This window comes from Dermacentor variabilis, chromosome 1 (assembly GCF_050947875.1).
Source record: "Dermacentor variabilis isolate Ectoservices chromosome 1, ASM5094787v1, whole genome shotgun sequence".
In the NCBI taxonomy this organism is placed as follows: domain Eukaryota; kingdom Metazoa; phylum Arthropoda; class Arachnida; order Ixodida; family Ixodidae; genus Dermacentor; species Dermacentor variabilis.
Window position 1 is genome coordinate 43,613,279 of NC_134568.1, and position 21,348 is coordinate 43,634,626.

Sequence of the window (21,348 nt, forward strand, 5' to 3'; positions counted from 1 at the left end):
TGGCGACAAATGAAAGCAAGACTTTTCCTCCAGCGGGGGATCGAACTAACTCCAATACTGCCGCGTACAGGTTTGAGCTTCACGCGCTATCGAGTAAACTAAATTCTGCCCCTTCCCAGTTAGGACAGAGTTTGCAGCGTCCGCGATGCACACTCGACCATCTGTAACGCCTGTGCACATAATTTGGAGGCAAAAGCACGCAATACTTGCACGCAGCATCAGTGGTGCTCGATGCAGCACCCGTTCGCAGCGTTGCTTTCAAAGCAGCAGTCATTTATTAGCGTTGCTGTCGCAAATGATATCACGGCGATCGTGTCAGTCGGGTACAGATGCTAGTGGCGCTTCGGCCGTTCATGAAGGCAGGTGAAGGCAGGTTACCCACGGCAGTGGATATTCAGCGCAGTTGAGAGGACCGGCCCGACCACTTGGAAGGCGCTGCTGTGGGTTCACTGCCGACTAGGATCAGCACGCACAGTGCAACAAGCTCATTGAGCCTGCAGTCATCATCTGCGGATCGTGCTTATTCGAAGACGTAGGTAACTATAAAAGAGATGCGCTACTCTTGTAACATTCATTTAAAGGTTCCTTGAGGCAAACACCGAGCTTGACCGTCGATTCACGCAAAGAACCCTCGGATACCCGGGCAATGTGTGCGACCGTCTGCTTTGGCAGGATGTGACGAAGACGCTGAAAAATAGTTAACAAGAATACGTTAGCCCAGCTGTCGCCAACACGTTTCTTCGTAGTATAGCGTTCGTAAGTAGCGATGGTTGGAGACATAGGGGCTACAACCGCACTTGCATAGCGCTCTTGCAAGAGGGCGGACAGTGTTTCCTCCCTTCAACCATGAAAATTAATGCGAAAAAGACACTCTGCGCAGTTGTTGGCCACAAAGAGTAAAAAAGTAAAAGTCTTGCATTAGAAAAAAAGAAAGATGTCAGCGATAGTGACGTTTTCTACATTAAAACATTTGGAGAGTAGAGAGGGATAAGTAGAGGGGTGAGCTCTTTGCCAACAACTTTGCTGACTTGGCTCACGGACACAGTCGCTGCAACGGGGACACGGTAAGACAAAATAAAGAGAGAGAGAGAGGAAACAAGAAAATCACCCTCGTTTAGGTTTTACTTTTGCTTAGTCAATCGCAACACACAGAAAAAGAAAAAAGAAGGAAGAGAAGTAGAGAATTACGCAAGGGGGAAATCTTATGCTGACACGGTTTTACATATATTTCTTTAGCGCTGCAGACTACCAGTAAAGAGAGTGGTAAAGCAATACGTGACAGAACCATTTCAGAACCAAAAGCTAGAGCCGTCTCCAGGCACTGACGACTCAGATAAGCCTTTATTTTTTAATTCCACTTTTTTAGTAGTTAAGACGAGTCTGGAAAAGAAATAACGCCGTTGCAGGAGCCTTCTTGCAGTCCGATCTTGCGATTTTTGACCACTGCGACATAACTACGAATAAGCCCAGCGATTTGTCCGTACGCAGGCGTTAGAGTGCACGAGATCTGCCTTTTTGGGGTTATTCCAAGTTCCACCGCCGCCCTAGCGTTATACAGCAAGAGGCTTGCGCGTTGCGCGGTATAAATATTTCTTTAGTGCACACTTGCGTACGAACTATACATGTGGTGATGGTCGGGTTGCTGGATCTTTCGCCTGTCGTCGCGCCTTTATGCACATTGGCCACGTCGCGCGCGCTGGCATGGACGGCAGCATTACTTGTTGTAGTATGGCTTTTCAAGAAGCGGTCCCTGATTTGGCTTCGAACATGGCTGACGCTGAGGCCAGTTCCAGGACCCTGGGATTGGATACCGTTCTGGTTCCTGGCCTGTGTGTTGTGGCGAAATAGGAGACGGCTAGACAAAGAGAACTTCACAGCAGGTAAGCTTCACTTGGGAGGGCAGACCTAGCGACATCATAGCACGGTTTTGTTGTTGTTGCCTCGACGCAATGCTCATACTCACGAGGGGGATTGGCCACGCTGTAGGTAGTGAAGTAAACACGGAGCGAAGAGCTAAGTGAACCGACAAACGAACAATCAAAATTTAGAGAAATGCACGACTCAAGCATAACGAAATTTTGATAGAGTTTTCTGAAGAAGAGGTGTGCTACATTTCATTCATTTTATTGCCATCATAGAGCCGGTGTGAGTAAAGTTGAGAAAGGGGAACGCGAAAGAGGAGTGTGAGAAGAGGGAATAATTTTTTGTCAATGATATTTTCGTGAACTTGGTTCCGCAATGTGGTCGTGTTACAAGTTGCTCTAATTACAGTTGCTGCAATGCGGTCGGGGCAAAAGACAAAATAGGGAGAGAGCGAAATAAGATAAGCTCATTCGTTCAGGTTTTGCATTTATTTCGCTGATTGCTTGCGCAAACAAAAAAAAACAGGTATGATGAGATGGAACTGCGCAGTATGAGCAAGAACGTTTGTAACGAGGTTGAGACACTCGAAAAGGGAGAAAATCACTGACCTACAACCCATGGTCAACGTTTCCTGACGCAAGAATAAACTCTTGTTGACGTGACGTCGGCATGAAATGCTTCAAAGGCGAGTAGGGAAGTATAATTACGAGTACGTGGGAGTGCGACGTACAAACACTGTGTGGGCTGTTACGATAGCGTGGTGTAGTCAAGAATGTCGCTTTGGAGCCTGAGTTAGGTCACCGTTAAGATTGAAGGCGAACCTGGAAACGCAAAGACGCATTCCAGTCATTTTTTACTTCCTCGTGCTTCAATTTATCTTGATAGCAGAGCTATGGTAGAGTGTATTTGCCGCGCGTTGATAACACTCGTCGACGACACACTATATTCTTGCCGCAGTGTTCGATGCAGGAGCTGTAGATGACGTCATCTAATTTGCGTTTAGGTCGTTTAAGTTGGCCTGTGCCTTGGGTGCCGCTATGTTATCTGTCTGCAACCCGACCCACCGACAGTAAAACCGCTTTACGTTGCTGACATCTTTGTGAATTGTGGAGATGGGTTTGCACAAGGCTCACTCTACGAACGACGGTCAGAAAAGGGCTCGACGCTCCTACACTCCGCAGCGCACAAAGGCGCTACGGCAGGGTTCGTTGACTCTCCGACACGGCGCAGAGAAGGCTCCAGAGTCCGATCGCCAACAAATGCGGGTTTATTCACCCCAACTATAGCACAGTGCGACAGTCACGGCGCTTGCGGACAAAGGCTCACCGCAAGACCGATCGAGTACGCGCGCCCACTGCGCTAGAACTAATCGGGAAGCGTATTTACAATTGCTAGTAGGTACAGCGGGGCGTGGCACTTGCGCAGACGCCGGACGTTTGCGCGCATGAGCGATTAAGAGCGGGTGCGAGAGAGGAAATGTGGGGACTTTTGCTCCTTGAATATATGACTCTGCCTAGGCACTACGGAGGAGTTTCTTAGCGCGTGTTGTATGCGTTTGTACCTATAGGCGTGCCGGCAGAAGTCGCGGGGCATGGACTTAGCGTCGCAAGTTGGCGGCTGGACGTAATTATACTTATTCAATCGTGTTTTTTACTAATTGAAACAACGTGTCATTATTTCGCTTTATTGGCGGCGCCTCCAGGGGCCGTATTCTGTAGCGGTTCGCTTTGGAACCGGTTCGGTCTGGCTGTTGCCATTTGTTGTCGTCGTTGTCGTCATCCCTGGTGGGCGGGACGACAAATTTTGTTGACGTCACACATGTTGTCAATCATCTGGAAAGGAACCGGTTCCCTGCTACGAGAGGAACCGCGGAGAAGTGGTTCGCTCGAGGGTCGCGCGCGGTGACGAGCATGATGTCGAGGGTTGCTAGGGCAACCGCGGCTGCCGGCTAGTCTCGCGCCAGCTGACGAGCCGGAACCTAGACGAGACGAGACAGAGACGGCAATGGCGGCTCCTTTGGTTGTGCTGCTGGCGAGCGCCGGAAGACAACGACGCGACGCGTTCGGCACGGCCGAAGAAGAGTTTCGAAGGCATTTTAGGCTCTCCAAAGACATAGTGAGACGTCTTTGTTATGAGTTGGAAGAACATCTCGGACCTCAAAGATTTCGTGGTGTCGGCACTACGATGAAAGTGCTCTGCGCGCTGCGGTTTTTTGCCACCGTGAGCTTTCTACAGTGCGTCGGGAATGAAGAAGCGATTGCACTGTCGCAGCCTTCGGTCAGCCGGATCATTACAGTCGTCGCCAAGGCCATTACGGTTGTGGGCAAAGAAAAACGATGGGTTAGATTTCCATCTACGGCGCAACAGAAAGCCGCCGTCAGCTGCTGGCCCAACACACACGACGCCTTTGCTAGGTAGTGGTGCCCCTCGACAAATGAAACGAGTATTTCGCGCTGCCTCGCTGAAATATGAGGACCCAGCCGCCTGTCCTAGTGCGACGACATCGTTTCGGTTTCCGCGCGCGAACAAGTCCAAAACGAAAACAAAGCGAGGCTAATTGTTTGCATAACGTATGGCACACCACCTAGCTACTAAATAAGAAAACAACACAAATAAAATTACAACTCCCAGTAGCCGTCTGCGCCGCAAGCTCACATTTATTACTGAAAATTATATTTGCAAGTGTTCTATACAAACCAATATTTTTTTATCAGACCAGCAACAGCCTACAATTGCTATACCGTCTCCCAAGTACAAACAAAAATGATGACGTGATCTTCCGGCAGACCGCCGCTCGTTGATTGGTTCCCCTCACGCCGCCCCGTTCCACTCTTTCTCCGAGTGACTTAATCCAGACGTAACAGCGAGACCGAACCGGTTCCAAAGCGAACCGCTACAGAATACGGCCCCAGGACACCCAAGGGTTAGCGGGCGGATCAAAGCTGGAAGCAGGGCGGCCCGTGGGTTGGGGCCGCGGTGGACGAAGCGTGCCAGGGGGTGTTCGCATAAACAATTGGCTGTCCGCTATCGCGGACAGCCGATCTTATACACTCCTGGCCGGGGCAGGATGAAGGCGGAGACACTGTACCTGCCGCGGTGGGCTCAGAGGCTGTGGCGTTCCGCTGCTAAGCATGAGGTCACATGGTTCGATCCCTGGCTGCGGCGGTTGAATATACATAAAGGCGAACTGAAAAAAAAAACGAAAAAGACATGGTGTGCCTATATTTAGTTGCACGCTAAAGAACCCCAGGTGGCCAAAGTTAACCCGAAGCCCTCCACCACGGCGTCTTCATAGCCATGTTTTGCTTTTGGATGTTGGACCACATAACTTTATTTCATTTTTGAAGTTCTGCGCCACCGGGCGTAAAAGCGTGCACATGAAATTTTACGATGGTCTGAAAAGGCAGCGCATATACAATTGCGTTGCGAGGTTCCGTTAAGAAGCTGGCTCGCACTTTCTTTTCTTTATTTAAAATTCCGTGCGCTGCAGACGGGTTGAAAATTGCGGCCACGTATTGCAAGAGTGGCCCTCGTCGAGAAATCCCTTACGAATTCATGCCCGACTTCTCGCGAGTTAGCGAGTTATGCGCGTCTGGGTGTTTACCCCAGACGGACTTGCACTACGACACGCTTTGCGTATTGCCACCGACTAACGACCTTGGTTTCTCTCTCTCTCTTTCTCGTTTCCCTTCCCGAGTGCGGCTACCTGTGGCATATGTCGAGATTCGCCGTCACGTATATACACGAGAAGCTGCTTTCGCAAAGTGATACGTGCGGCTCAGGCACTCGCTCCTTTCGTAGGAGCTCTGTGGCAAGTAGAGCCGTACTTGCATGTGGCTAGATGCGGCATGCCCTAGGTGACACTGCCATTTGGAAAGTGCTGCAATGTGCAACATAAGTTAGGGAAAACTGCGTTTGCGTCCGTATGAACGTTTGCGTAGGTGTACGATCACGAAAAAAAAAAATCAACTGGTTAACATAATATTCCGCTGCACCGCATAATACTGTGCACAACACTGACTTGGTTGCGGCTTAGCGTGGTTGCGCACACATACATGCATGCATACATTTGCATACATATACATACATAGAGAATAATAGCGGTGTGAGAATATTCGACATTGAGAACGAATTCTGGGTATTACGTGCCAAAAGCATGATTTGATTATGAGGCACGTCATGTAGTGGGGGACTGCGGAATTATTTTGACCATCAGGGGTTCTTTAACGTGCTCCCAAAGCACGGGACGCGGGCGTTTTTGCATTTCGTCCCCATATCCCACGATCATAACCGATGCCACGACTTAGTGCTTAGTAGCACAAGAATAAAGCGGCTTAAGCCACTACGGCAGATCGAAATTTTGAAGACGAATCGAATAGTCGGCTTTTTGATCCGTTTTCGGTTCGAAAATTCACTATTAGAAATTCTGGAATATTCGTTTCTGTTCGAATGTACGAATTACAACACATCCAATGCAAGTGATGGATGTTCCGAATTATTCTGCTGCAGCGTGGTCGCGGTTGTTTTGCAGAGGCATAGGTTCCTGAGTGAACGTACGGGGCCGATCGCTTCTGCTGAGTAATTTGTCAATCAATAAGAATGGCCCCACTTTTAAACAGCCTACATGCGAAGTTGCCTTGATCTAAATAAATCTATTTGTTATTAAGTCATTCTTACCGTGCTTCCATACCTTAAAAACAATGTGAGGTGCTGTCGTATCAGACTTCTATCCTTCAAAGAACACAACGCATCCGGTGACGTGCTGTTCGCTCGTTTCATTTGTACCGTCGTTATGGTGCTTTAGATAACTGAAAGTAAGTTTCTCATGTACAAGCTCCTTAGTTGACTGGACATTGAGCTGCGAACGGCATTCCATGCAGGTGCAAAACTGCACGCGCAACCCACAGACAGACAGACAGACAGACAGACAGACAGACAGACAGACAGACAGACAGACAGACAGACAGACAGACAGACAGACAGACAGACAGACAGACAGACAGACAGACAGACAGACAGACAGACAGACAGACAGACAGACAGACAGACAGACAGACAGACAGACAGACAGACAGACAGACAGACAGACAGACAGACAGACAGACAGACAGACAGACAGACAGACAGACAGACAGACAGACAGACAGACAGACAGACAGACAGACAGACAGACAGACAGACAGACAGACAGACAGACAGACAGACAGACAGACAGACAGACAGACAGACAGACAGACAGACAGACAGACAGACAGACAGACAGACAGACAGACAGACAGACAGACAGACAGACAGACAGACAGACAGACAGACAGACAGACAGACAGACAGACAGACAGACAGACAGACAGACAGACAGACAGACAGACAGACAGACAGACAGACAGACAGACAGACAGACAGACAGACAGACAGACAGACAGACAGACAGACAGACAGACAGACAGACAGACAGACAGACAGACAGACAGACAGACAGACAGACAGACAGACAGACAGACAGACAGACAGACAGACAGACAGACAGACAGACAGACAGACAGACAGACAGACAGACAGACAGACAGACAGACAGACAGACAGACAGACAGACAGACAGACAGACAGACAGACAGACAGACAGACAGACAGACAGACAGACAGACAGACAGACAGACAGACAGACAGACAGACAGACAGACAGACAGACAGACAGACAGACAGACAGACAGACAGACAGACAGACAGACAGACAGACAGACAGACAGACAGACAGACAGACAGACAGACAGACAGACAGACAGACAGACAGACAGACAGACAGACAGACAGACAGACAGACAGACAGACAGACAGACAGACAGACAGACAGACAGACAGACAGACAGACAGACAGACAGACAGACAGACAGACAGACAGACAGACAGACAGACAGACAGACAGACAGACAGACAGACAGACAGACAGACAGACAGACAGACAGACAGACAGACAGACAGACAGACAGACAGACAGACAGACAGACAGACAGACAGACAGACAGACAGACAGACAGACAGACAGACAGACAGACAGACAGACAGACAGACAGACAGACAGACAGACAGACAGACAGACAGACAGACAGACAGACAGACAGACAGACAGACAGACAGACAGACAGACAGACAGACAGACAGACAGACAGACAGACAGACAGACAGACAGACAGACAGACAGACAGACAGACAGACAGACAGACAGACAGACAGACAGACAGACAGACAGACAGACAGACAGACAGACAGACAGACAGACAGACAGACAGACAGACAGACAGACAGACAGACAGACAGACAGACAGACAGACAGACAGACAGACAGACAGACAGACAGACAGACAGACAGACAGACAGACAGACAGACAGACAGACAGACAGACAGACAGACAGACAGACAGACAGACAGACAGACAGACAGACAGACAGACAGACAGACAGACAGACAGACAGACAGACAGACAGACAGACAGACAGACAGACAGACAGACAGACAGACAGACAGACAGACAGACAGACAGACAGACAGACAGACAGACAGACAGACAGACAGACAGACAGACAGACAGACAGACAGTTGATTTGCTAAATTCTTGGATAAAACTAACTTGCTCACCAGTTGTAACCAGAACATCACTGCATTTCGTCACAGATGTTCATAGCCTATCTTTCAAAACTGGTCCTGAACACATGATTTCTGCGAAATGATTTTGACTTCTTCAGTGCTCCGCTTCAATTCCGTTATTACTAAATGTGTTCTAAAGTGAATAATCATGAGATTAATTTATAAGCTGGTGTTGATCGGGAGGCACCACACACCGATTTGTCGTGCATGTAATGTTCACCTCTTCAAGAAGTGCAGTTGAGGTAGCACTTCTAAAAATATTTAGATTTTATTTCTGAGTTCTCGCGCACCACTTGAACACTGTTCCAGGAAAAAAATAGGAAAGAGAGTGTTAAAAGTTGGCGCTTACGACACCCTTGAATAAGAACCTGCCATTCAAATGATCCAACAAGCTTTAATTCATATTTCCGTCCGCCAAAAATAACAGTCACGAGAGAACAAAAGCGTCAGCTTCAAGAGAGTGGTTATCTCTGCTCTTCTATAAACAACCTTTTTTCTTTTCTTTATTATTACTTTTTTCCTTGTGTGGGCTCGTTTCACAGGGCATTCTCTGGCACGTGCTAGCACCCAACAAAATATGAGGGAAGGTTCGAGCGCACGCGCTCACGGCAGGGGCCAGATTCTCCGCAGCACGACTTGACGGCTTTGTGGGCGACGCGTTCCCCCCCACCCCACCCCGACGCCTTCTTTTTTCCTTCGCATCTGTGGCTATACATACATGATTGCGCATAAGGAAAGACGTCTTGTATGTGTCTGCTGCCACCCGGATCGCGACGTTATAAAGCTGGAGGCCGCCAACTAAAGGAATGCGAAGAGTTGTTTCCAACGCCGCTCTCGACCCGCATGTAGCGATGGCTGCGCTATTCAACCCTGACTCTATCAGTCCGTCTCTAATTGAACTTGGCACTCCGAAAGCGCTCGTATGGACCGCGGCACTGCTGACTGTAGCATGGCTTATGACGAGTCTGTACGGTTCGCAATGGCTACGGATATGGCTGGCATTGCGGTCACTACCGGGACCTTGGGATTGGATACCGTTGTGGTTTTCGGTCCGTGTGGTCTGGGCCAACCGGAACCGGCTGGGGACGGATGACTACACCGCAGGTGGGTTGAAGGCAGCACGGTTGCCCAGATGCGTGTTTGTCAGCGAATATTCAGCGCAGCTGGCGGCTACAGTGCCGCTCTGCGGCATGAAGCGGCTCGATAACAATCATGAATGCCAACATCGCCAAAAGCCGTCTTTCTGTTTGTTTTATAACGCAGTGAAGCCGCACACTGCTTTACCCCGGGGTAGAATGGTTCGGAGCCACGCTTATTTCGGTGTTATTTTGTTCTTGATTTACGGCATAATCTTAGTTTTCTAGTATTGCATCCCATTTTACTATTTACTAGTTATTAATGCACTTTCCAGGGTGTGTAGCACTGTTCAGATAAGCTTCAGTGAAGCTATTTTGTCTCTAAGGGCTGCAGGAAAAGCATTAACCGCCGTTTTACGACACTACAGGTGGGCACAACACGTATCCTATTGCTTCGTTTGTTAGTTTTGTGGCTGCAGAACCGCTCTGAAGAACCTGTTTTTAATTAGTTTGCTTACTTTACTGCAAAATCATGTCACGTGCGCCAGATGCTTTGTCTGACTTTGCTAAGTCACTGGTCGATACACCACCTGGCAGCATCATGGAAATTACAAAAGTTTTGATGGAATTCACTACGCAGTTCGTTAAAGCTATGTATGATCTGACTAGCACGATTAAGAATCAGGACCCAATCACGAATGCTATCAAGACTGAGTTGATCGCTGTGACAAAGTCAATAGCACACATTAATTATAGTTTTGAAACTTCAGAACCGAAATGAAGACCTTACGCTCGGAACTTTCTTAAGTAAAGGATCTCAGCATAGAATGTCAGAGAGACAACCTCAAGCTAAGTGAGGAACTGAAAGAAACTAAGAAGCAGTTAAATGAGCTGAAACAGTATAGTAGAAAGGAAAATATTGAACTTAAAGGAATCCCACAGACACCTGATGAAGGCTTTGCCCAGATTGTCAACAAAATTGCAACGTCGTTTGGCATAAAGCTTGGCGAGAACGCGGTCGTTGCTTTTCATCGTGTACAAACACGATGGTCTAGACCACCGAACGTGGTTATGAAATTTCTTCTCGGTCGACACGGGACAGCGTTTTGGCGGGTGCTAAAAAAGACAGGCTGAACAGGTCGACCCTAGGCTTTGAGGGAAACGAGCCGATGCTCGTGAACGAACACCTCTGCCCTGAAAACAAGGTGCTACTTGGAAAGGCTATACAGACAAAGCGGAAGAAAAATGGAAGTTTTTGTGGGTGGCTGATTACAAGATTCTCATGTGAAAAAAAATAATATTCGCGCGCTTTTCATGTGACATCTGACGACGCCCTCGGCAATGCGGCATAATTAATTTTCTCGTGTCGCTATCTTAGCACCAAGTGCTACTATGTCTCATACAATATTACAAGTTGACAACATACATACTCACAGGTGATATGAATCAGGTGATCAATCAGGTGATAGAAAAATGTGCGGAATATAACCAACCTTTATATATAGCTTTCATTGATTACGAGAAAGCTTTTGATTCAGTAGAAACCTCAGCAGTCATGGAGGCACTGCGGAATCAGGGTGTAGACGAGCCGTATGTAAAAATACTGAAAGACATCTATAGCGTCTCCACAGCCACCGTGATCCTCCACAAAGAAAGCAACAAAATCCCAATAAAGAAAGGCGTCACGCAGGGAGATACGATCTCTCCGATACTATTCACAGCGTGTTTACAGGAGGTATTCAGAGACCTGGATTGGGAAGAATTTCGGATAAGAGTTAATGGAGAATACCTTAGTAACTTGCGATTCGCTGATGATATTGCCTTGCTTAGTAGCTCAGGGGACCAACTGCAATGCATGCTCACTGACCTGGAGAGGCAAAGCCGAAGGGTGGGTCTAAAAATTTTTATGCAGATAACTAATGTAATGTTTAACAGTCTCGGAAGGGAACAGCAGTTTGCAATAGGTAGTGAGGCACTGAAGTGGTAAGGGAATACATCTACTTAGGACAGGTAGTGACTGCGGATCCTGATCATGAGACTGAAATAATCAGAAGAATAAGATGGGCTGGGGTGCGTTTGGCAGGCATTCTCAGATCATGAACAGCAGGTTGCCATTATCCCTCAAGAGAAAAGTTTATAACAGCTGTGTCTTACCAGTACTCACGTACGGGGCAGAAACCTGGAGGCTTACGAAAAGGGTTCTACTTAAATTGAGGACGACGCAACGAGCTATGGAAAGAAGAATGATAGGTGTAACGTTAAGGATAAGAAAAGAGCAGATTGGGTGAGGGAACAAACGCGAGTTAATCTTATCTTAGTTGAAATCAAGAAAAGAAATGGACATGGGCAGGATACGTAATGGGGAGGGAAGATAACCGATGGTCATTAAGAGTTACGGAATGGATTCAAGGGAAGGAAAGCGTAGCAGAGGGCGGCAGAAAGTTAGGTGGGCGGATGAGATTTAGAAGTTTGCAGGGACAACATGGCCACAATTAGCACATGGCCGGGTAGTTGGAGAAGTATGGGAGAGGCCTTTGCCCTGCGGTGGGCATAACCAGGCTGCTGCTGTTGCTGCTGCTGCTGATGATGATGATACTCACAGAAGTATGTCAGTATTCCATAGCAACATTCGCAGCATAAGGGAAAATTTGAATCTTCTTCTGACGTTTGTAACTCAGCAGTCGCAACGATTTGACGTCATCGCAGTCGCTGAAACGTGGCTAAGGAAGATCGAAAATACAGTCATTCCTGATGACATAATGTTACCGCAGCCGCATGATGCTTCCTACAATGCTTCCGTCGCTTTCATACTGCACACGTGCCACTGAATTCTTATTCATCTGGCTGGAATGCTCACTTACAGTCGTTGTAGTTCATCGTCCGCCGAAATGCTTGCTTTGTCCCTTTCTTGGTATACTTGAAACGATGTTTAATGTACAAGCAAAAAATATGTAATAATTGGTTGTTATGCAAAAAAGAAATGAGGCGTGCAGACAGGACACAAGAGTAGAGAAGTGGACAACACGAACGCCGGCGTTCGTGTTGTCCACTTCTCTACTCTTGTGTCCTGCCTGCACGCCTCACTTCTTCTTTGCATAATGAATCTATACCAACTAGCTCAGCTTTCCGTCGTTCTAAGCTTCAATTGGTTGTTGTTGACCACATGAACAGTGATACCAGTGTGATGACCCAAATATGGGGGCAACGGTTCGTGCACTCAAATGTTTTAACGGTTCTCTTAGGCGGAGCCTCCGAGAACCCAATTGAGGACAAAGCAGTTGGTTTGAACACACACACAAACTTTTAATGGAACAAAAAAAGGCTTAAAATAATAGAAGAAAATAGAAAACATAAAAGAAACACTCAAATAGACATGATCGCAGAAAGAAACACACTTGGGGCTAGTATGGTGCTAACTATTGCGCGAGTCCGGGCTTGCCACGACGGCAGGGATGCATAACAGTCTCGATGCGGAGACGCGGTGACAAGTTGGCGAAAGGAGTTGCGCTGGTGTCACCAAAGGTCGGGGTGTGGATGGCAGACCAGGCGACCGGAGCGCGCCAGCTCTGGCTTGGAGAGGTAAAGCAGGCGGCTTGGCGGCACGAGCAGACGGCGGCGGCGTTCTGGCCGGGCAGCTGGGTGTAGAGCTCGGGCCCTTAGCCCGACTGCTCTTGTCCTGCCCACGGGCACAGAAGCTCGAACGCCGGCCTCGGGCAGCAGGCGGCACGACAGACGGCGGTGGCGTTCTGGCCGGGCAGCTGGGTGTAGAGCTCGGGCCCGTGGGCAGGACGAGAACAGTCGGGCTACGGGCCCGAGTTCTACGCCAGCTGCCCGGCCAGAACGCCGCCCCCGTCTGTCGTGCCGCCTGCTGCCCGAGGCCGTTGTTCGAGCTTCTGTGCCTGTGGGCAGGACAAGAGCAGTCGGGCTACGGGCCCGAGCTCTACACCCAGCTGCCCGGCCAGAACGCCGCCGCCGTCTGCTCGTGCCGCCAAGCCGCCTGCTTTACCTCTCCAAGCCAGAGCTGGCGCGCTCCGGTCGCCCGGTCAGTCAACTTACACCACGACCTTTTGATGAGACCGGCGCAACTCCTTGCGCGAACTTGTCGTCTCCGGATCGGCACTGTTATGCGTCCCAGCCGTCGTGGCAAGCCCGGACTCACGCACTAGTTAGCTTCACACTAGCCCCAAATGTGTCTTACCGCCGTAATGTCTATTTGAGTGTTTATTTTATTCTTTCTATTTATTTCTATCATTTATTTCACGCTTCTAGTTTGATTAAAAATATTGGTGTGTGTGTTGGAAACCAACGGCTATGTCCTCAATTGGGCTCTCGGAGGCTCCGCCTAAGAGAACCGTTAAAACCTTTGAGTGCACGAACCGTTGTCCCCATATTTGGGCATCACAACCAGCAGTTCAGCCCATGATGACTATATGTGCTTACTAAAGTACCATCACTTTCACAATCTCATCACAGTATACCCACACGAATAACGACCACCTCTGCTACTTCGATCGATCCTGCATTAAGAAACCGTGAGGACAATATTATTGCTGGTGTTTATGATAAGCCTATTACAGATCACTTGCCAATATTTGTCTCTTTCGATAATATGCAGAAGCAAACACGTGATGGGCCGAGGTTTGTAACAAAAATAGTATATGCGTTTTCAGAAATACTATACTCACTGCTAATTTAGGTGATATATACCATGATAATATTATTACAGAAATTCTAAACTTAATTGCGGTTCTTAAAGATGTAGTCTAAAGAAGCAGTAGAAAGGGGTCGATTCATTCTCCTGACACGCCACTATGTACCTGGAGGAATAAACGAAAAAATTATAGGGTTTTACGTGCCAAAACCGCTTTCTGATTATGAGGCATGCCGCAGTGGAGGACTCTGCAAATTTCGACCTCCTGAGGTTTTGTAACGTGCACCTAAATCTAAGCACACGGGTGATTTCGCATTTCGCCCCCATCGAAATGCGGCCGCCGTGGGCGGGATTCGATCCCGCGACCTCCTCCTCAGCAGCCGAACACCATAGCCACTAAGTAACCACGGCGAGTAGGAATAAACGAATTCTGGAAGTCATAAAGAGCAAGGATTACTGGAATAATAATAGAAACATCATAAAGATAACGAATTTTATTTACGTCAGTTCAAATCAATATGTAACAAGTCTGTTGCGATAATGAGAGCGAGTAAAAAGGACTATATACATGTAGAATAGACAGGCAAACGGTAATTCGAAAAACAAAAGTTGGAAAATTGTGAAGGAAGTCGTGGGCAATTCTCACGCACCAAGAGTACTTCTTGATGTCATTGATAGCAACATGGTTGAATTATTTAACGCCTATATTTCTTCAATTGGCCCAAGTTTAGCAGAAAAATTTATGGAGCCTACTAATCAACGTAGTATTCCAAATTGTAATACCGATTCTTCTGTAATGTACGACATCGAACTTATAAAATCAGAAACTGGCAACGCCTATTTCGTGCCAAGAAAAGACTTAGTTGACGAGAAACTTGCATCTGAAGGGTCCGAATACCTTTTTCGAAATTCAAATCTCCAGCCACCCAACCGGGCCAGTGGTGACGTTGAATGCGCCATCGCCACCCTTTGGTGCCGTCGGTGAGCAAAACAGCGCCCGACAGACGGCGATACCGAGCCAGGAGAGAGCGGTGGATTCGCCGCTGCAACTGCTTTTTGCCCAAGCGGCGTAGACCGTTCGGGCGTCCCGCGACATCTCATGGTAATTGAATTCTCTGCTACTTGCAGTTTGTGCGAGTTTCGCGATCCAGCAAGACTATCGCAGCACTACGCGATAACCAAACTACTGAAACGCGAAAGCGTGGGCGGCGCAGAGTCGGGCGAAAACGAAACCTTTCGACTGCCCGCGCCGTTGTCGCGGGTAATTTCATTTAGTTATTCTTTCATAAAATAAAATAGAAGTGGAGAAGTCATATTTTATTTCGTCTTATTATACAATACAAGGATGCTTTTTGCAACGATTCGTTGAGTACTAGTAAAATAATTTAACTGAGGAGTGCATCGGGCAAGTACTTGAATGTTCCGGGAGAGTCTACTTATGTCCGGCATTTACATCAATTTCTTCATTGCATTTCGCGATAATATCGACGCCTTAGAGATTCTAAAGCACTCCTCTATCACTTTAACTTGACTTAATATTTGCTTTTAGTGTCCCTTTAAAGAAAATATCGATGTTCTCAGATAAGTTTTATGTCGCCTATTCAACCATTCAGCAGAAGTAGCAGCGTATCCATCCTGCTTAAAAACGGCAAAGGTTGTTCCCATATACAAAAATGACGATCGCTCTCACCCGGAAAATTAAAGGCCAATGTCCGTTTTGAGTATAATTACAATGTCTTTGAAAAATTTCTTCCCAACCGTTTTCATAAATATATTGCAAAGTATAGCGCGTTGTCTCCTCAGCAACACGGTTTCAGACCAAATTGTTCTACCTCCACTGTCGTTACGACGCTTACTCATATAATAAACACAGCGCTGAATTACAATAAGTTAGAAGGACTTATCTTCTTAGATCTCAAAAAAGCATTCGATACCATTGATCACAGTGTACTACTAGACAAATGAACAAACTGCGGTTTTCGTGGGGGTGTGTTTGAGCTACTTTCAAATTACCTTCAGGATCGTCAACAAGCAGTGGCAATGAATTCCATCACGTCTTCTATGCGATACTTGCGCACCGATGTTCCTCAGGGGTCGGTGCTCGGACCGTTGCTTTTTACCTTATATGTGAATGACTTGCCGCACATATTGGAATCTTCTAACCTGCTGATGTAGGCTGACGATACGTGTATTATAATTACTGCTAATAATCCATATGATCTTGAGGTGAAAGCAAACGCCGAAACAAAAAAAAATATTGCCCAATGGTTATCAAATAACATACTAACTGTTAACATAAAGAAATACTAAATATGTCGCCTTTCACTTCAGGTGGAAATCTGTAAACGCCAATGAAATTAAGCTAGTAATGAACGAGTCGGAGATCGAACAAGTATATTCATTTTAAGTAGCTTGGAGTCATTATATATAACCACTTACACTGGCAAAAGCAGATTCAACGTATTTGCTCCGAATTAGCTTCGGGATGGGATGCTCTTACTGAGGATCGCAATTACCTTGGTACCACCACGCTACGAAGGCTTTGCTTTACTCTTATTCATTGCGGCCTCTCATATTGCATTGATTCTTGGGGAGGCAGGCACAGAACTTATCTGGACCCGGTAAGGCGACTACAAAACCGTGCTGTGGGAGTCATAAATAATTTTAAGCGTAATGACCCTAGCAAGTCTTTATTCTACAGATCGCAGATTCTGCCCTTCGACATCTTATGGAAATTAAATATAGCGCCATATGTGTACATCGCTGTAAATTACAATCACCCTTTTCATGTGCTATTGTTTCGCGCGCCTTCTCGCTCTACTAGACAATTATCTTTTGGTAAGTTAAGTATTCCTCTCGCTAATAATGTATACGTTGAACGTCTACTACAATTATGTGGTATTAAAAAATCTGGAACGCTATTCCTTTTATAACAAAGAAATTTCACCTGATTTTGCTAATGCATTAGAACACTGCATGGAACAGTTAACAAATCGCCGTCATCAATTATTTCGTATTGGTATTTCGTAATTATTTCGCATCTCGTAATCAATAATTTATCGAATGTGCAAGTTAATTATTTGCATTTTTGTAGGTTATGTTTATCTGGTTTTTTTTCTTCTCCTGAGGTATACTTTTGTATAATATAGTTTAGAGTTTATGTTAAATTTGATAAAAATTTATTGGTCTTATTTTCTATTTCATGTTTCATCAAACTTGTTTGCTTTATTGCTGATGAACCTGATCTGATATTTGATGATTGTATATTTGATTTTGTTCAAAGTTGTTTACCATGGCCGAATAGCCATTGCAACAAAAAAATATCTTTTTGGACCCAAACTAGCCTAGGGCTAAGCGTCAACCTAGTGTGTGCAAATTTTATGTGGCAAAAGAAGGAAATAAAATAAATCAATCAATAAAGAAATAAAAAGTGCTGGGCTCAGCGGCCGCAATGGATATGATAGGTATGTTCGTTGTTATTAGAGTAGTGGAATTTCCCAAGTTTTGCCCACACATGGCACACTTTGCCCCCGTGTCTATCGATCAACCAATTAACTTTTATTTCAATATCAAATGGACGCTGTGGTGGACGCATACAAATAGCCGTGTTCAGGCTTGACGAGGTCTGCGGCCCCAGACATGCCATGGCAGGCAGTAACAGAAAGATATAAGGCAAGAACTCATGTGTAACACAAGTAAATACACGGGAGTGATATTATGAGAGTAATTCACATCTACCTCGATCTACAGCTTCGACCTCCAGCCCGGACTTTCTGATCGCGATACATATCTACCCTGCAGGCTGTGCCTTGGAGTTAAGTTTAAAAAAGTTACGCTTTGCTCGCATCGAAATGACGGACATCACTGTGTGCGCTGCCTGTGGTTGCGTCGAGACCGTCGAACAGCTTTTCTGCGACTGCCCCTAAGTTTGCTCCACAGCTACAATCATCGTATTAGCACGACTGAACGACAAGCCTCTGTCTAGGAAAAAAATTAAGCTCTGGGATTTTACGTGTCAAAAGAACGACCTGATTACGAGGCACACCGTAGGGGCGCACTCCGGATTAATTTTTACCATCGTGGGGTTTGTGCGCCTGAATCTACGTACACGAGCTTTTTTTTTTTGCATTTACGCGGCCGTCGCGGCTGGGAATCGACTCCGCGACAACGTGATTAGCAGCACAACGCCATAGCCACTTAGCCACCACGGTGGGTGTCCTACGCCTATAAGACATGGTGCGTGAATAAAGACCTGGCCTTTCAACGGCGCCCAAGATTCCAAAGGCGTTATGAGGTTTTGAAGATCGACTGGCCTGTGCGATCGCCTTTCACCACGTGACATTGTTCTTTTAAACACACATGTTCGAGAAACCCATGCTCATCTATATGTAGTCAGACTTCACCCTTTGTGTGTAGGGTGGAGGAGCGAACGTAGCCAAAAGGCATTGCTCCGGTTATGTCTCCCAACGTTCATCTCTTCGTATTATTTGTCTCTTCAAGTATGAAGCAATCATACATGACGCGAGCCTTGTTTCAGCTATGCAGTCGCTGTGCCTCTAGCCTCATTCGCATCACAGCTTCTTGCCAAACACTATTAGTCCCAGGCCACGAATTATAGCATACAAAGCAAGACAAACAAAGTGACTCGCGTGTGTTTTTCATGGTCTGTAGAATTATTTTCCTTTTTTATGTGGGATAGTATTTGCTCGTGCTAAAGCGTCTTTCTTCTTGTTAATACAATGAATGAATGAATCAACGAATCAATCAATCAAATGTTTATTACAGTGCCCAGGAACAGCTACCGTACTGGTGCACTTAAAAAGTAATACGTGAGACAAAACGTACATAGAAGACAAATGCGGCAGACAGCATAATCTGAGATACAGAAACAAATAGGGAAACAGAAAACTAGGAGGCGGGCGTAAAAGGGGTTAATTATACGGCATGATTGTCTGCATTTATACGAAACACAGACAATGAACTGTGAAATATGTCAATACAGGCAGAATACTTATTGCATGTTCTTTGAAGTCGACCCATAGGACAGTGTCTAATGCAGCAAGGCCGGGCAGAAGATGCGGAATGTTGCCTGGTATATTTTCGCGGCACGGAAAAGTTCACATAATCAAGAAGCTTCCGGCAATGTATAATGGCATGGACCACCATGATTATAAAGCAACTAAAGGTCTGATTTAATACGTCTTGATTTTAGACGTGTGAGTTGAGGCACATTGGAGAGGGCTGAACTATAGTCGCCAGAACGGCAAAATCAGTGCTTGTAAATAGAAATCAATTTATATGGTACGCGTTCAGTACGCGTTCAGTGATGTCAGAATTGCATTTGCACGTTCCGCCTCAATCTACAGAGGTATGCTCTAGTAGTGGAAGTCAGAGTAGATACAGTTTCACAAAGGCAACACTAGAGCGGAGGCTATGCGAGATAAGACAAACAATACCCAAGAGCGCGAAGGGCTCGTTGTTTCGCATATTTAGCGCGTTAAGGGGAGCCTAGCGCTTTTTTCAAAATACACATGAATATTTTAATTTCATCGACTCTGGGCAGCGGAGCTTCCCGAAGGGCGTATGGAAATCGCACATGGTTTGTTTTCCGGGTATGACTTATTACCGCAGTTTCTGAAGCATTTAATAGTAGCTTATTGTCTCTGCGCCAGTTCGAGAGTAAAAAAAATATTTTTAGAGGTCAATGCAGTCGTGAACACTGTCGAAAGTCTTAAATAGCCTTAAGTCGTCAGCATGTAAAATTACTGATGAGTGTTGAATAGTTGATGAATTGTCATTTATGAACAGTAAGGAGAGAAGAGGGTCAAGAACCGATCCTTGAGCAGCTCCGCTATTGTCCTCATAGCTAATAGAACTATTTCCACTAATGCCAACGAAGCTCGATCTATTGCTTAGGTAATCCGATAGCAGGGTAGTGATAGAAGAAGGTATGTCGTAATAAGCGTAGCGTGAACTATACATGTAATAAGGAGCTCATGGCAAACTACATCAAATGCTTTACTGAGGTAAAGGTAAAGAGCGTGTAATGGGCCCCTATTATCTACCACACTGGAAGCATGGATCATAAATGCGACCAAGTTCGTTGTTGGAGAGCGCCGTGATACAAAAACCATGCTGTTCATCTATCTAGGCGTTCGTGTTATCCACTTCCCTTCTCTTGTGTCCTATCTGCACGCCTCACCTTTTCTGCATAATCATCTATCAAAATGTTCTTAGCGCTAACAGAATGCAGGAAATGCAATACAGAATCAAACGCTTTTGTCGCAGCGCGGACGGTAGCTATAGGCCGGTAGTTAGTAAATGCACTTATAGCACCCGATTTGTGTACAGGCATTACCAGCCCCCTTCCAAGCGCTTGAAAAAGTACTAGACTTTAGGGATCTGTTCAATATGCTTGTGAGAATAGGGACAAGCATATATTTTTGCGTACGCCTTATGCAGCGCTGGAGCGATACCATCAGCGCCACAAGAAAGGGAAGCGTTCAGGCGTTTTATACACTTGAAAACAAGGTCTCCGTTGACTGGTAGCGTACACACGCCGTGCCAGACTGAGAATAAAGGTTACTTGAGGTAGGAGCATCTTTTATACTATAATCGGCTACAACTTTAGAAAAAAGGGGAGGCCCCGCCCAGATGACCGAAGCGCTACAGCCGATTGCCTCCGCGACTAAAATAGTCCCACTCGAAAAATCGATCTCCTGAAACGCGTGATTCTCGGTATAAATAAAGACTTTTTGTGTTTTGATGACTGGTTTAGTAGAGCTCGCATGTGCTACAGCACATGCCGGATTGCGACAGAAAAATAACCCCGTGCCTTCTACAACGCTGCCCGTCGTTTGCTCTTTAGCTTCATTGCAAGTGACAAAAGTAGAAAGAGCAGCTCTGCATGGCTTTTGCGCTTGTTTACATGTACACGGCGTATCTACTGCTCTTTTTCCAAGCTTAAAATGAATCAGTTTCTATTGATAAAATGCTTATATAAAACAATGCATCTATCGCAACCATTACAAACCTGGGACGAGAATACGGTCGAGGCAGGAAGGTACAAAAATGCTTCATTCATCGTTTTAAATAAATACTCTTGGTTTTAAATA

At 46.2% G+C, this 21,348-nt stretch overlaps 1 protein-coding gene across 1 annotated transcript in view; it reads left to right on the forward strand.

Moving 5' to 3' along the window:
* Window positions 1-1,626: 1,626 nt before the first annotated feature.
* The window catches only part of LOC142571023 (cytochrome P450 4V2-like), a 60,407-nt gene continuing 40,685 nt past the window's right edge, over window positions 1,627-21,348 (forward strand). Inside the window, exon 1 of the mRNA XM_075679325.1 lies at window positions 1,627-1,880. Coding sequence (XP_075535440.1) covers window positions 1,631-1,880 — 250 coding nt within the window. The 5' untranslated portion in view covers window positions 1,627-1,630. The remainder of the gene's footprint in view (window positions 1,881-21,348) is intronic.